Source organism: Kogia breviceps, chromosome 2, assembly GCF_026419965.1.
Source record: "Kogia breviceps isolate mKogBre1 chromosome 2, mKogBre1 haplotype 1, whole genome shotgun sequence".
Taxonomy (NCBI): domain Eukaryota; kingdom Metazoa; phylum Chordata; class Mammalia; order Artiodactyla; family Physeteridae; genus Kogia; species Kogia breviceps.
The window spans coordinates 81,707,717-81,726,462 of record NC_081311.1 but is presented as its reverse complement, the minus strand read 5'-3'; the positions used below and the strand labels follow the sequence as shown (position 1 = coordinate 81,726,462).

The 18,746-nt window shown below is 41.2% G+C and overlaps 1 protein-coding gene across 7 annotated transcripts in view; it reads right to left on the bottom strand.

Annotated features, from left to right (window-relative positions):
* PCNX2 (pecanex 2) overlaps positions 1 to 18,746 on the bottom strand; it is a 274,045-nt gene that overhangs the window by 107,831 nt on the left and 147,468 nt on the right. For all 7 annotated transcript variants that reach the window (XM_067025705.1, XM_067025704.1, XM_059053839.2 and 4 more), the window contains exons 20-21: positions 7,564 to 7,705; positions 3,399 to 3,576 (exon numbers count right to left, since the gene is read on the bottom strand). In XM_067025705.1, coding sequence (XP_066881806.1) covers positions 3,399 to 3,576; positions 7,564 to 7,705 — 320 coding nt within the window. The remainder of the gene's footprint in view (positions 1 to 3,398; positions 3,577 to 7,563; positions 7,706 to 18,746) is intronic.

Below are 18,746 nucleotides of genomic sequence, written 5' to 3'. Positions count from 1 at the left end.
CAAGCAGCTCATGCAGCTCAATATCAAAAAAACAAAGAACCCAATCCAAAAATGGGCAGAAGATCTAAATAGACATTTCTCCAAAAAAGATATACTTTGCCAACAAACACATGAAAGGATGTTCAACATCACTAATCATTAGAGAAATGCAAATCAAAACTACAATGTGGTACCACCTCTCACCCTTCAGAATGGGCATCATCAAAAAATCTACAAACAATAAATGCTGGAGAGGGTGTGGAGAAAAGGCAACTCTCTTGCACTGCTGGTGGGAATGTAAATTGATACAGTCACTATGGAGAACAATATGGAGATTCCTTTAAAAACTAAATATAGAACTAACATATGACCCAGCAATCCCACTATGGGGCATATACCCTGAGAAAACCATAATTCAAAGAGTCATGTACCACAATGTTTATTGCAGCTCTATTTACAGTAATCAGGACATGGAAGCAACCTAAGTGTCCATCAACAGATGAATGGATAAAGAAGATGTGGCACATATATACAATGGAATATTACTCAGCCATAAAAAGAAATGAAATTGAGTTATTTGTAGTGAGGTGGATAGACCTAGAGTCTGTCATACAGAGTGAAAAGTAAGTCAGAAAGAGAAAAACAAATACCGTATGCCAACACATATATATGGAATCTAAAAACAAAAAGTGGTTCTGAAGAACCTAAGGGCAGAACAGGAATAAAGACGCAGACATAGAGAGTGGACCTGAGGACACGGGGAGGGAGAAGGGTAAGCTGGGACGAAGTGAGAGAGTGGCATGGACATATATACACTACTAAATGTAAAGTAGCTAGTGGGAAGCAGCCACATAGCACAGGGAGATCAGCTCGGTGCTTTGTGACCACGTAGAGGTGTGAGATAGGGAGGGTGGGAGGGAGACACAAGAGGGAGGAGATATGGGGATATATGTATACATATAGCTGAGTCACTTTGCTATGAAGCAGAAACTAACACACCATTGTAAAGCAATTATACTCCAATAAAGATGTTAAAAATACTGGAGGTCTAGAAAGCCTCTAGGAAATATGTTAATAGAGACAATTTTTTAAAAGATGTCTTAAAATGAGGAGAATGAACAGGAAGCAGTAGTAGGGGTAAGCAGGGCAGGATCTTTACAAGAAATATTAACTGTCACCTTCCTCATTGCCACCATTTTCTGTCACTAATTTCTACTGGCTTTTCCTTCCTGGAAGACCTCAAATGCTATCTCTTTCTTTAACTGTATTTTCTGTCGGAATCAGGTCTGGTTTCTCATTCCGGAAAATGCCCTGCTACCAGCTCTGTCAAGATGAAGAGGGAGGAGGCATAGACGGAGTCAGTGATGTGTCAGGACTGACTTGCTATACAGTATGCCGATTTATTTTAGCTTTTGTCTCACTTGTTGTTGCTTTTTTTCTTTTAGACTCAGCTATTTTTCCCAGCCTAAAAGCCGACTATTCAAATTACACGTGCTAATGCTCTCTCAATTAGGGGAAATAGGAACACTGTCACAATGGTTCTGTCTGAAATTTTTAGTGTTTTCACTGGTGCTTCAAAAAGATGATGGCAAGCGAAACTCAAATGCCTGTAGAACCGAGTTTTTACAGATTTAGTTTCAGACTATGTCCCATCGGGTCCCACCCTACTCATTACGCTCAGGATGGTACAAAGCGCCCTTGTGGACAGGAAGAATGAACAACAGCTCTGCATAAATCCCTCCTCTGCATCCAGCAAGCCTCTTGATCTGGACACCTGCACCTACCAGACGTCTCAGCAGTGGCTGGCTCCCAGCTGACCAGCAGGCAGCTCCGTGGGGAGGCTGCCTGCCCTCCAGCAAGTGAAAATCCCTGTTCTATTGTAATGTGGAATCACTTAGAAGACTCATTTCACTCACCCCTCTCTGCTCTGCTTTGGTTTACCTGGCACTTTTCACCTACACAAGATGCTACTGAAACAGACAGTTCACTGCAGAGAAGCAGCACACTCCTTCACGTCCTAAACAGGGTGTAACTTCTCTTTTTCTACTTAAAATGGCTTTAAAAGTCCTGCCTCATATTTGGAAAGCACACGCTACTTAAAAACTTCTTTCCTACTTACGTTAATCAATCCTCTTGACGCCTAAGTGAGACTGGCATCATTATTTTCAATTTTACAGGAGACAACGTTTCAGAAAGTAATATAAATATTACCAGGTCAACATGTAAATAATGCCAGAGTTAGGAATTCAACCTGTTCCAGTCCATTTTGCATCTGATAATAAGCTTTTACCACTGTGAGTAGTAAAATAATTTATAACTTCATCAATGCTTTCAAGATCATAGGAGACAATTTTACATTTATTATGTGAGATCACGGACATTCAGACATAATGAAGGAGAAGAGATTATGGAAGCCTGGATCTGAATCACCAGAAAAATGGGATAAACTTATCAAGACCAAACAGAACTCAAACAGAAAACAAATCTTTGGGGGTAAAAGACCAAAGCCAGAGCTTGGGCATAAGATGGGAAAACAGGGGAGGGCTGCTGAAGTAATATGACAATTATAATATTTGAATTTTTGCCACTTAAAACAAGTAAAGAGGAAGCCAGGTGAAGGACAGGTAATAAAGAGAGGAATTCACAGAAATGATCAATAGGGGTGAAAAAATGAAGTTCAGGAAAAAAAGAAAAACCTTAGAATTTAAAAATTATTAACCAAAAGGGGGAACAGTCAAGTCAATCCGAGGGCAGAAAACCCATGGCTGCTGTATTCAACAAAGTGCATGAGGAAGGAGTTTCCCAAATTCTTTTTCCAATTTCTGTTTACACACCCCAGCTTTGTCACGGTGCTCAGAACACGTACACTCAGACCAGTATCCCAAGGACCTTATCTCCCTCATGTTAAACGTTACATGCCATTCCCATATATTTGCCTGAACTGTGATTAGGGTTTCTCACTGCCCATGGATGAATTTACAGCTGATGAAATCTTGACCTGAGACAAGCCAAGAGAAAGAAAATACTCCAAGGGACCTGGCCCTCTCGGGTCCCACATCTCAAACTTTACCTCAAGAGGCAAAAAAAAAAAATTAGTCTGGTGGCTAATCTTTAATTTAGAGCATTTTGAGAATTAGGAAGTTCCATAATGAGAGTGTTCAGAGACAAAGGTCATAAAATTTCAAGCAACACAAATGGCTAATTCATCTTAATTAGTGATTTTTGGCAAATAACATGGCATATTTCTATTCCATGGGGAATGTTCCTCAAATGGCAGCAGGAGTGTGACATGCATACGTAATTCAATGTAAATTCATGCCTTAATTGTTTTTAAAAGAAAACGTTTCAAACTTTTAAAGCATTTGATGAGAAATGCACCTTTTACATATTGAGATGAAGAAAAGAGGTAATTTACTTGCCTTGCTGAATAAAATGGACACCATGAAGAAATCCAGTAAGAAACTCTCTGAAATGTCTTTGTAGTCAAAATGGAAAAAGATCACGGTGAAGCCCAAGTGAGTAAACTGGTGGACTGGGTTACAGAAAGAGGTCCGCAGCAGTTTCATGCCTGCAATGACCATCAGGAAAATGTTCCAGCTGTTGAAAAGGAAAGAAAGGAAGTGATCACTTCACAGCCCGTACCTTACTCGGTGAGTGACAATGGCTCACGTTTCTTGAGCGTTTACTGTGCGTTATGCGCTTTACAAAAAGCCAAGATGGTGGGCCCTTTATTATCCTCGTTGTACAGAGGAGTAAACTGCATCTCAGAGTTTCCTTTCTCTTACAAAAGAATCCCACCGAATCAATGACGTAGCAATAGCTAATACTGAGTTCTGAAAAGAGGAAAAAAATCCCACTATCTCAATAATGCCATTTTTACTTTACATATTCACTTCCAATGTTTTCCACCATATTTGTTGTCTTTGTAAACATAAGCCTTCTGATCTCCCTTTTTTTCCCACTGAAAATTACATCACAGGCCCCCATGACATAGGCCTTTTGAGTTAAGGAGTATGTCTAGGGAGTCGGGTTATTAACACGTGTCAGAAGCATGTGCCATGGGTGCAATTCCAGCAGACAGTGAGGCCAATAATCTACCCACCTTGAGATGGGAAGGCAACTGATTAGTGCTCAGAACAGCTGGACAGAGCAAGCCACTACCACCTTGAGGGGTCTTTCTGAAAGAAGGCCTTGAACGTTTTAGCCAGAATCCCCTCAATTAGAACATCCTATTTGGGAACTCAAAAGAAAGACAAAAGTGGTAATGCTTTCCAGGGAACAGTTGCACGTGAAAGAGAGGTTTCCTTTTTTCTTTTTAATTTTATTGAAGTACAGTTGATTTACAATGTTTGTCAGTTTCTGCTGTACAGCAAAGGGATTCAGTTATACATATATGTATTCTTTTCCACATTCTTTTCCTTTATGGTTTATCACAGGATAGTGAATACAGTTCCCTGTGCTGTACAGTAGGACCTTGTTGTTTCTCACAAAGAGAGGTTTTCTAAGTACAGAAAATGGGGGTGAGGGGGCAGGCCTGAATTTCCCTAATCCTAGCAGGATCCTGAGCTCTAGACCCTTATCAGCATTAATAATATCCTGTCTCAGGACTGGCGCATTCAAAAAGTGTTTCCCAAGTCCTGGCATCTATCGAATACAAAACTGTCATTTTTGTCATCAAGAAGATCTAATGTTAGCAATTGCATTGGCCTCAATCTGATACTTTATATGCCTTCAGAGCTAGTGTTGCAATTGATTCCACCCTGTCCCAGGATGCATCTGATGAGGTTTGGTCAAAGCCCTGTGTGGGGCTTCCCTGGTGGCGCAGTGGTTGAGAGTCCACCTGCCAATGCGGGGGACATGGGTTCGTGCCCCGGTCCGGGAAGATCCCACGTGCCGCGCAGCTGCTGGGCCCGTGAGCCATGGCCACTGAGCCTGTGCGTCTGGAGCCTGTGCTCCACAACGGGAGAGGCCACAGCACTGAGAGGCCCGCGTACCGCAAAAAAAAAAAAAAAAAAAGCCCTGTGTGATGGGCTTAGATTTGGCTTCTGAGAAAAACTAGCCCTTGATTACATACAGGTTTGGGGAGAGTGGTAAGACCTTTAGTAAGCTCTGTTCCTGCAGCGAGGCTGAGCACTGCTCCATGACCCTTTCCTTTGCCAGTGGACAACTAATGCCTGCGATGAAAAATCAGTGTGAAAACATGACTTCAGGTCCACTCACCTTTGACAACAGCCTAGGGTACAAGAATCTCTGTGGCATAGCCAAAGCCCTTGGGGGGATCCCAATGATAAGGTGTCCCAAGACTAGGGATATTCTGGTTTTCAAAGGAGATCAGTGACTTTCCGGGTTATTCAGGCCAAATCTAGTTGAGGCTCAACTCTAAACTTTGTTTTCCGTGACTATGATTAAAATGGACAGCATTCATTTTATGTTTATTAATGATGACTGGTGAAGACTAAGAGAGATCTTAAGGAGTGACGTTTATGGCTTTTGTAACATTGCAACGGTAACGGTTACATTCAATGATTCATAGATTGTTGTAGGCTTAGCTAAAGGTCTTATAAAGGATTAGGTAGCAATCTGGGAACAATGGCCTGGGACAGGTGCAAAGCACCCTTTTAGATCAGGCTGGGAAATATAAATGCTTAACCAGTTATCATGATGCACCCACTCATCATTTACCAGCCCCCCACTCAATCATCCATCCATCCACCCATCCCTCCATCCATCCTTCTACCACTTACTGGACCGATGGTACTGAAAGCTGAATAAGAAACAGTGCCTGTCATTGAAGAGTTTACTATCTGGTACCATGGTTCTCAGTGAGGGCAGGGTGTGGGCTGGGCTTTCAGAGTTTGAAACAGGTCTCTAGGTGATGCTGACATATGGCCTCTGCCGTCCTGTCTGGAACAGCTGGTCTAGCGGGGTGCTTGAAATCTTGAGAGTTTTTTTTAAGTCATCAGATGGATGCCTCAAGAATATAAAGGAGTTATCAACTTGGGGCTCCAAGAAGAAGAATTCTGTTCGTATCATCAAATTGAGATTATTTGGAGGTACATGGGTAAGGTGCTACTTTCTGACTTTAGTGTCTGGAAAAAAATGACAGGGGATAGAGATTAATCTTACTTCAAAGTAGACTCTCTCTGAACTGTTTATTTGACTCTGCATGATTCCCAACCCAGGCATCCATCCTCTGCCAACAGCCAGAGCTGCTTGGCCTCAACTGGCAGGCTTAGCTTGAAGTCCTAGTCCTAATGTTAGGAAGTGAGGACTTGGAATCCTTTAGCTCACTATCCCAGGGCAGCACTGGTACATGTGTGACTGCTTTGGTTCTGACTGTGAGTCCTCATTCTGAAAATTGGGGATCTGCCTTGTTTCATAATGTCGTCATGGGGTCAGCCAAGATGGTACCACACTGGAAACATCTGCTTACTAGAAAAGCACTCAGTGTTCTAGAGGTAGGGTTAGCTCATGGATGACGCCCTACTCAAACTATACAAGAGGTCTGTAATCTCATCACCTGCCTCCTTTATCCAGTGACACTAATTTTCATCCCTGGATCTGAATTCTAGGATTTTAAATACCAAAGAGCATGGACTTCTTGCCCTGGTCTGACTGAAACAGTTCTAGACTGGAAGGAAGGCAGAGTCTGATAAAGACAGGAAGGTTATAGGGTCATTTCATTTAGTGTCTGCTTCGTGTGACTATGAATCTACTCAAGGTCCAACCGAGAATTCGCGTGCCTTTTACCTGAGTTTGCTCCATCTTGGGCAAAAATTAATTAATTTGTCCTCATCACAGCCCAAAAGGAAGAGTAGGCATGCTTGGGATTATGAATCAGGGTTGACTTGGGCATGTAATGTTTAAGCAAAGCCACTCATATGCGTATCTGGGAAGGAAGCTCTTTCACATCACCCTCCTTTATTAACTTATTTGAACAGAAATGTCAACCTTTTGTCAGAACAACACATCCACAGATTATCAAGTAGGTTTCCGTTTGTAATTTCAGAGTTCCTTTTAAAATATGAAACCACTAACTCAGCTATACGCTGTTAATGCTTTGCAAAAACGGGCAACTTGATGATATGAAGTCTCTCTGTGGTCCATTTTTTTTAAAATTATGAGGCTTTTCCTGAGAAATGCAAAGAGAGCAGTAACAGTGATTAAGTTACCTCTCCCTCAAACACAAAATGCTCAAGTCTTTGCTACATGAAGTGCTAGAGGCACTTCATAATAAAGCTCTAAGCACGACGGTTGGAATGCCAGGAACCCTGGAATCACCTTGCACTTCAGTCATCTTCTTAAGGCTCCTGACTAAGCTTTTGCAGGATGATTTTCAAACCTACTGATGTTTATTCACAAGATCACTCCAAGCAGATCTAACTTCATTTGCACCCCAGTCCCTCTACAATAACCATCTAGCTCCAGCGAGTGTGAGCCAAAGACCACCATGGCTTACTGTTACGTGGCCCATTATTAGTAGACACAAGTTGGCTTCTGCTTCAGCCTGTTCAGAGAAAACCCACTAGATTTTGAAAACGTGGTGATCCAAATCATGATGAAAATAAACGGTTATCCACTTACTGGGTACCAAGTCTCCGGTAATTGCTTATTGAAAATGCATCCATAGTAAGGGCATTCAAAATGATTGCTGGGTACAAGATGTATTTTTCAAAACACTGAAGCCAAACATAGAGTCTTTCAAACCACATTAAATGGGCGACATCTGAAAGATACACAAAAACCACTTAGAACGGCCACTGATCAAATTATTTTTCTTTAAGTATATGTGATAATAAGTAAGACCCACCCCTTCCCCTTCATTCAGGAGCTGCAGAACTCCAGATACCAGACAAGAGAGACCAATTTTCTTCCCAGGCAGGCACTTTTAGGTTTGTTTCTACATCATTCCTAAATAATAATATACGGTATAGGCCAGTATCCCAATTTTTTAAGTCAGTTGATTTTCTCCATCTTAATTATTACTGGGACCCATGAAATGAGCTGTCACATCACATCAAGGCATCTCAGAGTGAGTGAGGGTAGAAAGCGAAGGGTGGAGAACTGGGAAACAATCTCACGGGCCCATCTCCTTTTAAGTTTGGGGTTGCTTCTGAGTCTGGGGCTACTTTCCAGGCTCTCCTCTGCCTCTTTTCAGTCTATGAATCCACAATCAAATTCCTGGCCATCTACACACGTAAGAGAAAGCTGATCCACAACCCCCTATCACTAGGAATGTATTACATTCCAGTGAGTCTTCACAAGGAAGGAAGCATTGTGGAAGTGAGATCCATTCCCACAAAGGCTAAGGTTTTAAGTCACACCAATCTGGGTTTGTATTCAGCCTCTATCATCTACTAGTGTGCAGTCACGAATGACTGCCTTCATCTTTCGGATCCTCAGCTTTGTGTGTCCTGCCCATCCTTCCTACTACTTATGGCGGAGCAGTCAGCTTTCCTCCCCATGATGGGGTAACACAGTGCCTCTCACCCATCTCATACCACTTCTCTCTCTGGGGAGGAGTGGCTGGTCCTATTGGTCAGAGCACAGACTCCTTAGGCCATAGTATCATAGTATCAGGGGATGGGAAACACTGCATCCCTGCCCTCCTCTGCTTCGCGGCTCCGTGAGGAGAACACACCAGGTTCAGGTCCTCAGGTGGGTCCATCTCACTCCCCACCAGATCTCGGTCTGCTAGTAACTGAGAGGCTGCAGTGGACCCCAACTCACCATCAGAGAGCTGGGCAAATGGACCAGATATGGCAGGACTCAAAGCCTAAATCTGCCAAGGGGAAATGGGACTCCATCAAACTTCTGGAATCATATTCTTCAGCAATTTATAATTTGAAAAACTTCCACCCCCAATAATCTATAGTGAAAAACCAAGAGAGTCAGGTAGGTTTTATGCTGTTTGAATGACACAAGGACCAACTCATGAAAGAGAAACTGTTGACACACACCGTGCAGAGTGACATGGCAGTGACATAAAATAGGACATCCCCTCCAGGTTTCTTATCCAGGATTCGGAGACAAATTACATTTTTCCAACCTACTTTGACTGGGACTTTATGTAAAGGGTCACAGAAAGCAACACAAACATACACACACCCCCCACACAAAACTGGGAACTTATATTTTACTTCCTCCTTTATATGGTTTACATTTCTATATAAGAATGTATTCTATTTATAACTCAAAAACATAAAGGCTATCTTCATGTGATTGAGACTAGAAGGAAAGGTGTGGCGTTCAGAAATCTTACTTGAAAAGAATTAATTTGAATGAAATGGGAATGGTGAGAATGGAGAGAGTAGAAACATTTCATCACATGGGAAACAGCAGGAACAAACACCCCAATGATTAACTTAACAAGCAGAAGAGAGATACAATGATAAATTATCAAAATAAAAACAACTAATTTTAGTTATAAGTGAAACAGGGAAAATTAAGGTTGAAAATAAGGATATTGGGTAGGAATTCATCTTTGGGTATTCTTAATAGTAATCTTTCCTGGTCAGTGTTTGGAAATGGGCTATTTCATAAGGAACAAAGTTTATGATACATAATTTTAAACATATAGGTATATTATACATTTTACACATAGATAGGAGTTTTTATCTTTTGTGAAAGTACATGAAAATTTAAAAAATAAATCTCCAAGATCCCTCCCCAACTCTTTCCAAGCAAATGACTTTGACCCCTACTTCCTAGAGAAAATTGAAGCTATTAAATGTAAATTTTCCCACTTCCCAACCCCTCAACTACAAATTTATCTATATTCATACCCACCTTCTTGCTCCTCCTGAGGCTGAATCCACGGATGCCCTGGGTTCCTTTCTTCCCGACATCTTGATTCAGTAGTTTCCCCCTTGACAAACCAATGGCTCTTTCCTAACGGCCAGTGGCAAGATTCCGGTCTTGGCCAAGTTGAAAACTTGCTTTCCAGTGACATCTTCTAGCACTCACTCTGTCCTTTTCGGCACAGCCAAGCTTCTTGGAATGGTCATCCATGTCTGACAATCCCACTTCCTTGTCTCCTGTTGCCTGCTAAAACTTCTGCCCCATGGCTTTGCAACTACCCCTGCCCAGAACTGTGCATGGCAAGGCCACTTGTGATTTCCCAAATGACAGATAACTGATATTTTTCAGTCTATATTACTGGAACTTTTTAAAATAAATAAATTTATTTATTTATTTATTTATGTATTATGTATGTATGTTTGGCTGCATTGGGTCTTTGTTGCTGTGCGCGGGCTTTCTCTAGTTGAGGCGAGCAGGGGCTACTCTTGTTTGCGGTGCGCAGGCTTCTCATTGCGGTGGCTTCTCTTGTTGCAGAGCACGGGCTCTAGGTGTATGGGCTTCAGTAGCTGTGGCATGTGGGCTCAGTAGTTGTGGCTCATGGGCTCAGTAGTTGTGACACAGGGCTCAGTAGTTGTGGCACGTAGACTCAGTAGTTGTGGCATGTGGGCTCAGTAGTTGTGGCATGTGGGATTTAATAGTTGCGGCACGCGGGCTCTAGAGCGCAAGCTCAGTAGTGTGGTGCATGGGCTTAGTTGCTCCACGGCACATGGGATCTTCCCGGATCAGGGCTAGAACCCATGTCCCCTGCATTGGCAGGCGGATTCTCAACCACTGTGCCACCAGGGAAGCCGTCCTGGAACATTCTGAGACAGAAAACATCACTGATTCTTCCTTCTGCCTACAACCCTCACTTCGGCTTCTGCGTCCTGCCTGTGCTCATACCTTTCACGCTGCTCTTCCCACTTCCTCTGCAGGGTTCTCTTCTTCTACCCTGGCTCATGTGCCTTCCTTGGACCTCTTTGCCAGTTTTCTCATTTTCTTGAGCTGAGGTCCTCAACACCCCTAATGTTAATTATTACTTCCATGCTGATGACGCTCAGATCTGTCATTGAGTAAGACTGATCTTGCATCTCTCTCCCAGCTTCAAGATCTAAATACTCAACTGAAAAGCTTCAGCTGATGTCCCAAAGGAATCTTCAAATACAGCATGTCAAAAGCTGAACTCTGTCAACCTCCACGCACCTGCTCCTCCTCATGAATTTTTAATCTTATTTAATGACACTTCACATTCACCTAGTCATGCAGGCAATATACCTTGGGGTCACTCTGAGTCAGTTGTTCTCAATCATACCTGCATGTTGGAATCACCTGGGGACAAGGCTGAAAAACACTATCCTAGAATGGTGATTCTCGAACTTCATCATGGAAATAAATCACTCGTTAAAAGGCAGAATCTGATCCAATGGGTCTGGAGTGGAGCTGGACATTCTGCATTTCTAATAAGCTTCTGGGGGATACTGATGTTGCTGGACTCCACATGGTACTTTGAGAAAGAGGTACCGGCAACTTGTTAAAAATGCAAATTCTCAGATGCAATCCTGGACCTGCTGTATCAGAAATCTGTGGGCTGGGCCCAGTAATCCGTGTTTCATAAATCCTACAAGTGATTCTGATACGTGCTCACGTTTGAGAACCACTGTTCTAGAAGTTCTTCCTCCATACAGGACTAGAATATGTTGATTCTCTGTGCTTACTTCTTACATATCTATCTCCTCCTTTCTAGTTTCACTGTTCAGATCCTCAATCTCTTATCTTAAAAAAATCATAATTGTCTTTTATCCAAATAAACTCACTCTTTCCTAATCCCATCATCTGTGTGTACTGTATAACATTACTTCTTACTACTTAAGGGCCTTTCTCTTGTGCTTCTCCCCCATTCTCCTGAATTACCTGTTTTTTTCTCTCTTTATTGGATCAGTCTCATCACAATGTAAATACACTGTAATATCTTTTGTCTTAAAAAAAGACATACCCTCCTTGACCCTTTTCCTTCCAGATGCTGGATATTTTCCAGATATCACCCTATTTCTTTGCACCCCTTGGTAATAATTTCTCAAAAAATTTTGGCTACACTTGCTTTCTCCACAACTTAACTCCCTTTGTCTTCTGAGTTCACTCCAATCAGAGTCTCATCCCAACTGCTCCATGAAACTGTTTTGCTAAGAACCTCACGATGCTATCCAATGGTCAGTCTCAGTCCTCAACTTAACCTTCCAGCAGTGTCTGACCCAGTTAATTACTCCAGACTCCCATGATTCCCTACATGATCTTATCCAGTTCCATGGCCTTAAGAATATATTGTCAATATGTTGACTACTAAAAGTACATCTCCATGCACGACCTCTTTTCTGGACTCCAAACCAGTATATCCAACTATCCAACCTATTTTGAATGTCTAATAAGCATCTTGAGCAAAGGCCTTCATTCCATCCTCTCACCTATACCTACTCCTCCCGTGTCCACCATTCATTCATTCCACACATGAGCCAGACGACTCTGTACCAGACACGTTTTTTAAGCACATGGGAAAATGAGCGCCCAAAACATTACGAAACTCTGCCCTGATGGAACTTACTCTCTAGTACAAACAATAAACGATCAACATAACAAGTATGTAAATTACCCAGTACATTATAAAGGATGGCTGATGAGTGAAAGAACAGAGTAGAGAGAAGAGGATCAAGAGTTCTTGGTGTCCACGTGGGCTACAGTGTAAAATAGGGTGGCATGGGAGGCATAATGAAGAAGATGACATTTGAGAAGCAAGATGCCATTTGGGCATCATCTCATTAAAGGGCACCTCCCAGTCACCTAGTTTTCCGGTCAAAATCCTTTCCTTAGTCTCTTTCATATCTTACATATCCAACCTATGAGCAAATCTTACTGGCTCCACCTTCAAAATCTATCCCAAATTCAACCGCATTTTTCCTCCTGTGCTGCTATCACCCTGGTCCAAGTCACCATTATTTCTAACCTAAAGAAACTTCCTTGAAACTGGTCTCCTTGCTTCTTAAGTGTCCCCACAGCCACAGTTTATAATCCAGCCAGCAGCCAGGGGGATTTTTAAGACTTTGTTACTACCCTATTAGTGCGTCTCCAGTGGCTTTTCATCCTAACTATGATAAAACCTGCAACAAAGAAATTTCATTTAGCTGATCTCCAAAGAGTCACACTCCCCCTTTTTTTATGGAGCTGATATTGGGAAGTGGCTGCCCAGCTGGGGACTCCATTTCCTAGTTATTCCTTGCATACAGGAGGACCACGTGACTTATTCCTGACCAGAGAATGCAAGCAGAATTGTGTCACTTCTAGGCCAACTGGTTAAGTACTCGGTGCATATGGTACTCTATGCTTCTCCTCCCTTCTACCTGCTGGCTAAAGAATGTTAGGATTCCAGAGGGACCTTGAGAGCATAAGGTGATGGATTCCTAATACTGAAGAAGCCTGGTCCCCAAGTGACCATGACCCTCCACTATGCAAAGGACAGTGACTAGGAAAAACCTTCTGACCACATCCCACTGGATTTTGCATGAACAAAAAATAAACTTTTGCTTTGCTAATAAGCCACCAAGATTTGGGGGTATTTTCTATGATACTTAGCCTCCCCCTATCTCTTGAGTAATAGAAAATCTAATGCCCTGACCATGTTTTAGAAGACCCTCATGATTTGGCACCTTGCTACCTTTTTGATCTTATTTCCAACCTCCTTCTTCCTTTTGCACTCTCCTCCTCAGTGATGTTCCTTGAATATTAAATACACCAAGTTTGTTCACTTTCAGAAGCTTTGCGTTTGCTGTCCCTTCTGCCTGGGACTCTCCTCTCTGGATATTTTTATGATTCACTCCCTCATCCTGTTTAGGTCTCTGCTCAAGTGCCACATCCTTAGTGGGTCCTCTCCTTACCACCATACCTAAAACAGCCTCCTCCTTTCACGATTTCTTTACTGTAATAAATTTTTCTTTTTATAACATCTCAATTTGAAACCTTACTTGTGTCTTTGTGTGTTATTTATCATCTGCTTTCCCAATTACCAGGTGAGCTCCATGAGGGCAAGGACTTTGTCTTGTTCACTGCCATATCCCCCCTGTTGACTCAGTAATCCTTCAATAAATATGGGTTGAGTAAATGAATGATCTCCTTGGCTCCAGTTTCTTTATACACCATCTGTTTTTCTGTCCTGTTGCCACCAAAGATCTATTTCAAATGCACATCTAGCCATGGTATAGCTCATAGCCTTCACTGTTCTCCACTGTGTCTGTCCATACATCCAAGTACAATGCCTTAAAATGGCATATAGGCTTTCCATATTCTGCTGCTTTGTAACTCTATGGAATCATCTTCTATCAGTTTTCCACTTACATTCTATACTGAACTGGTAACCTAAATTATCAATGCTGGATTATAAAAAACCTTTTCGCTTAACTCTTTGATATACAGACACATGCAAAAAATACACACACAGAGCTGTGTCCCTAGCACTTGGCTTAAGAAACAGCCTCAAAGCACCCCCATGTCTGCTTACAGTCACTGCCCCACAAGGTAACCACTGACCAATCCCTGAACACAATTATTTACTTTTGCCTACTATTCGTTTTTTTGTTTGTTTGTTTGTTTGTTTGTTTTGCGGTACGCGGGCCTCTCACTGTTGTGGCCTCTCCTGTTGCGGAGCAGAGGCTCCGGACGCGCAGGCTCAGAGGCCATGGCTCATGGCCCAGCTGCTCTGTGGCATGAGGGATCTTCCCGGACAGGAGCACGAACCCATGTCCCCTGCAATGGCAGGCAGACCCTCAGCCACTGCGCCACCAGGGAAGCCCTTTTTTTTTTTTTTTTAAACATAAAACATTGGCTGTATTCCCTGTGTTGTACAATATATTCTTGTATCTTATTTTTGAAATTTTTTTTATACAGCAGGTTATTAGTCATCAATTTTATACACATCAGTGTATACATGTCAATCCCAATCTTCCATTTCATCCCACCACCACCACATACAGGTTCCACATTTATGCGTTAATATACAATATTTGTTTTTCTCTTTCTCACTTACTTCACTCTGTATGACAGTCTCTAGATCCATCCACATCTCAACAAATGACCCAATTTCGTTCCTTTTTATGGCTGAGTAATATTCCATTGTATACATGTGCCACATCTTCTTTATCTATTCGTCTGTCGATGGGCATTTAGGTTGCTTCCATGACCTGGCTATTGTAAACAGTGCTGCAATGAACATTGAGGTGCATGTGTATTTTTTTTTTTTTTTTTTTTTTTTTTTTGTGATATGCGGGCCTCTCACTGTTGTGGCCTCTCCTGTTGCGGGGCACAGGCTCCGGATGTGCAGGCTCAGCGGCCATGGCTCACGGGCCCAGCCGCTCCGCAGCATGTGGGATCTTCCCGGACCGGGGCACGAACCCGTATCCCCTGCATCGGCAGGCGGATTCTCAACCACTGCGCCACCAGGGAAGCCCGCATGTGTATTTTTGAATTACGGTTTTCTCTGGGTATATGCCCAGGAGTGGGATTGCTGGATCATATGGTAATTCTATTTTTAGTTTTTTCAGGAACCTCCATACTGTTCTCCATGGTGGCTGTATCAGTTTACATTCCCACCAACAGTGCAAGAGGGTTCCCTTTTCTCCACACCCTCTCCAGCATTTGTTGTTTGTAGATTTTCTTATGATGCCCATTGTAACTGGTGTGAGGTGATACCTCATTGTAGTTTTGATTTGCATTTCTCTAATAATTAGTGATGTTGAAGAGCTTTTCATGTGCTTCTTGGCCATCTGTATGTCTTCTTTGGAGAAATGTCTATTTAGGTCTTCTGCCCATTTTTGGATTGGGTTGTTTGTTTTTTTAATATCAAGCTGCATGAGCTATTTATATATTTTGGAGATCAATCCTTTGTCCATTGATTCGTTTGCAAATATTTTCTACCATTCTGAGGGTTGTCTTTTCATCTTGCTTATGGTTCCCTTTGCTGTGCAAAAGCTTTTAAGTTTCATTAGGTCCCACTTATTTTTGTTTTTATTTCCATTACTCTAGGAGGTGGATCAAAAAAGATCTTGCTGTGATTTATGTCAGAGTGTTCTTCCTATCTTTTCCTCTAAGAGTTTTATAGTGTCCGGTCTTAAATTTAGGTCTCTAATCTATTTTGAGTTTATTTTTGTGTACAGTATTAGGGAGTGTTCTAATTTCATTCTTTTACATGTAGCTGTCCAGTTTTCCCAGCACCACTTATTGAAGAGACTGTCTTTTCTCCATTGTATATCCTTGCCTCCTTTGTCATAGATTAGTAGAGCATAGGTGTGTGGGTTTACCTCTGGGCTTTCTATCTTGTTCCATTGATCTATGTTTCTGTTTTTGTGCCAGTACCGTATTGTCTTGATTACTGCAGCTTTGTATTAGAGTCGGAAGTCAGGGAGTCTGATTCCTCCAGCTCCGTTTTTTCCCCTCAAGACTGCTTTGACTATTCGAGGTCTTTGTGTCTTCATACATTTTAAGATTTTTTGTTCTAGTTCCGTAAAAAATGCCATTGGTACTTTGATAGCGATTGCACTGAATCTGTAGATTCCTTTGGGGAGTATAGTCATTTTCACAATATTTATTCTTCCAATCCAAGAACATGGTATATCTCTCCATCTGTTGGTATCATCTTTAATTTCTTTCATCAGTGTCTTACGGTTTTTTACATACAGGTCTTTTGTCTCCCTAGGTAGGTTTATTCCTAGGTATTTTATTCTTTTTGTTGCAGTGGTAAATGGGAGTGTTTCCTTAATTTCTCTTTCAGATTTTTCATCATTACTGTATAGGAATGCAAGAGATTTCTGTGCATTAATTTTGTATCCTGCAACTTTACCAAATTCTTTGATGAGCTCTCGTAGCTTTCTGGTGGCATCTTTAGGATTCTCCATGATGTCATCTGCAAACAGTGACAGTTTTACTTCTTCTTTCCAGTTGGTATTCCTTTTATTTCTTTTTCTTCTCTGATTGCTGATGCTAGGACTTCCAAAACTATGTTGAATAACAGTGGTGAGAGTGGACATCCTTGTCTTCTTCCTGATATTAGAGGAAATGCTTTTAGTTTTTCACCATTGAGAATGATGTTTGCTGTGGGTCTGTCATATATGGCCTTTATTATGTTCAGGTAGGTTCCCTGTATGCCCACTTTCTGAAGAGTTTTTATCATAAATGGGTGTTGAATTTTGTCAAAAGCTTTTTCTGCATCTATTGAGAGGATCATGTATGGTTTTTATTCTTCAGTTTGTTAATATGGTGTATCACATTGATTGATTTGCATATATTGAAGAATCCTTGCATCCCTGGGATAAATCCCACTTGATCGTGGTGTATGATCCTTTTAATGTGTTGTTGGATTCTGTTTGCTAGTATTTTGTTGAGGATTTTTGCATCTATATTCATCAGTGATATTGCAATGTCTGTAATTTTCTTTTTTTGTAGTATCTTTTTCTGGTTTTGGTATCAGGGTGATGGTGGCCTGAGAGAATGACTTTGGGAGTGTTCCTTCCTCTGCAATTTTCTGGAAGAGTTTGAGGAGGATGGGTTTTAGTTCTTCTCTAAATGTTTGATAAAATTCACCTGTGAAGCCATCTTGTCCTGGACTTTTGTTTGTTGGAAGATTTTAAATCACATTTTCAATTTCATTACTTGTGATTGGTCTTTTCATATTTTCTATTTCTTCCTGGTTCAGTCTTAGAACGTTATACCTTTCTAAAAATTTGTCCATATCTTCCAGGTTATCCATTTTATTGGCGTAGCATTGCTTGTAGTAGTCTCTTAGGATGCTTTGTATTTCTGCAGTGTCTGTTGTAACTTCTCCTTTTTCATTGCTAATTTTATTGATTTGAGTCCTCTTCCTCTTTTTCTTGATGAGTCTGGCTAATGGTTTATCTTCTCAAAGAACCAGATTTCAGTTTTATTGACCTTTGCTATTGTTTTCTTTGTTTCTATTTCATTTATTTTTGCTGGGATCTTTATGATTTCTTTCCTTCTGCTAACTTTGGGTTTTGTTTGTTCTTCTTTCTCTAGTTCCTTTAGGTGTAAGGTTAGATTATTTATTTGAGATTTTTCTTGTCTCTTGAGGTAGGCTTGTATAGCTATAAACTTCCCTCTTAAAACTGCTTTTGCTGCATCCCATAGGTTTTGGATCGTTGTGTTTTCATTGTCATTTGTCTCTAGGTATTTTTTGATTTCCTCTTTGATTTCTTCAGTGATCTCTTGGTTATTTAGTAACGTAATGTTTAGCCTCCATGTGTTTGTGTTTTTTACGTTTTTTCCCCTGTAATTCATTTCTAATCTCATAGCGTTGTGGGCAGAAAAGGTGCTTGATATGATTTCGATTTTCTTAAATTTACTGACGCTTGATTTGTGACCCAGGATGTGATCTATCCTGGAGAGTGTTCCATGTGCACTTGAGAAGAAAGTGTAATCTGCTGTTTTTGGATGGAATATCCTATAAATATCAACTAAATCCATCTGGTCTATTGTGTCATTTAAAGCTTCTGTTTCCTTATTTATTTTCATTTTGGATAATCTGTCCATTGGTGTAAGTGAGGTGTTAAAGTCCCTCACTATTATTGTGTTACTGTTGATTTCCTCTTTTAGAGCTGTTAGCAGTTGCCTTATGTGTTGAGGTGCTCCTATGTTGGGTGCATATATATTTATAATTGTTGTTGTATTATATATTTATAATCTTCTTCTTGGATTGATCCCTTGATCATTATGTAGTGTCCTTCCTTGTCTCTTGTAACATTCTTTATTTTAAAGTCTATTTTATCTGGTATGAGTATTGCTACTCCAGCTTTTTTTGATTTCTATTTGCATGGAATATCTTTTTCCATCCCCTCACTTTCAGTCCATATGTGTCCCTAGGCCTGAAGTGGGTCTCT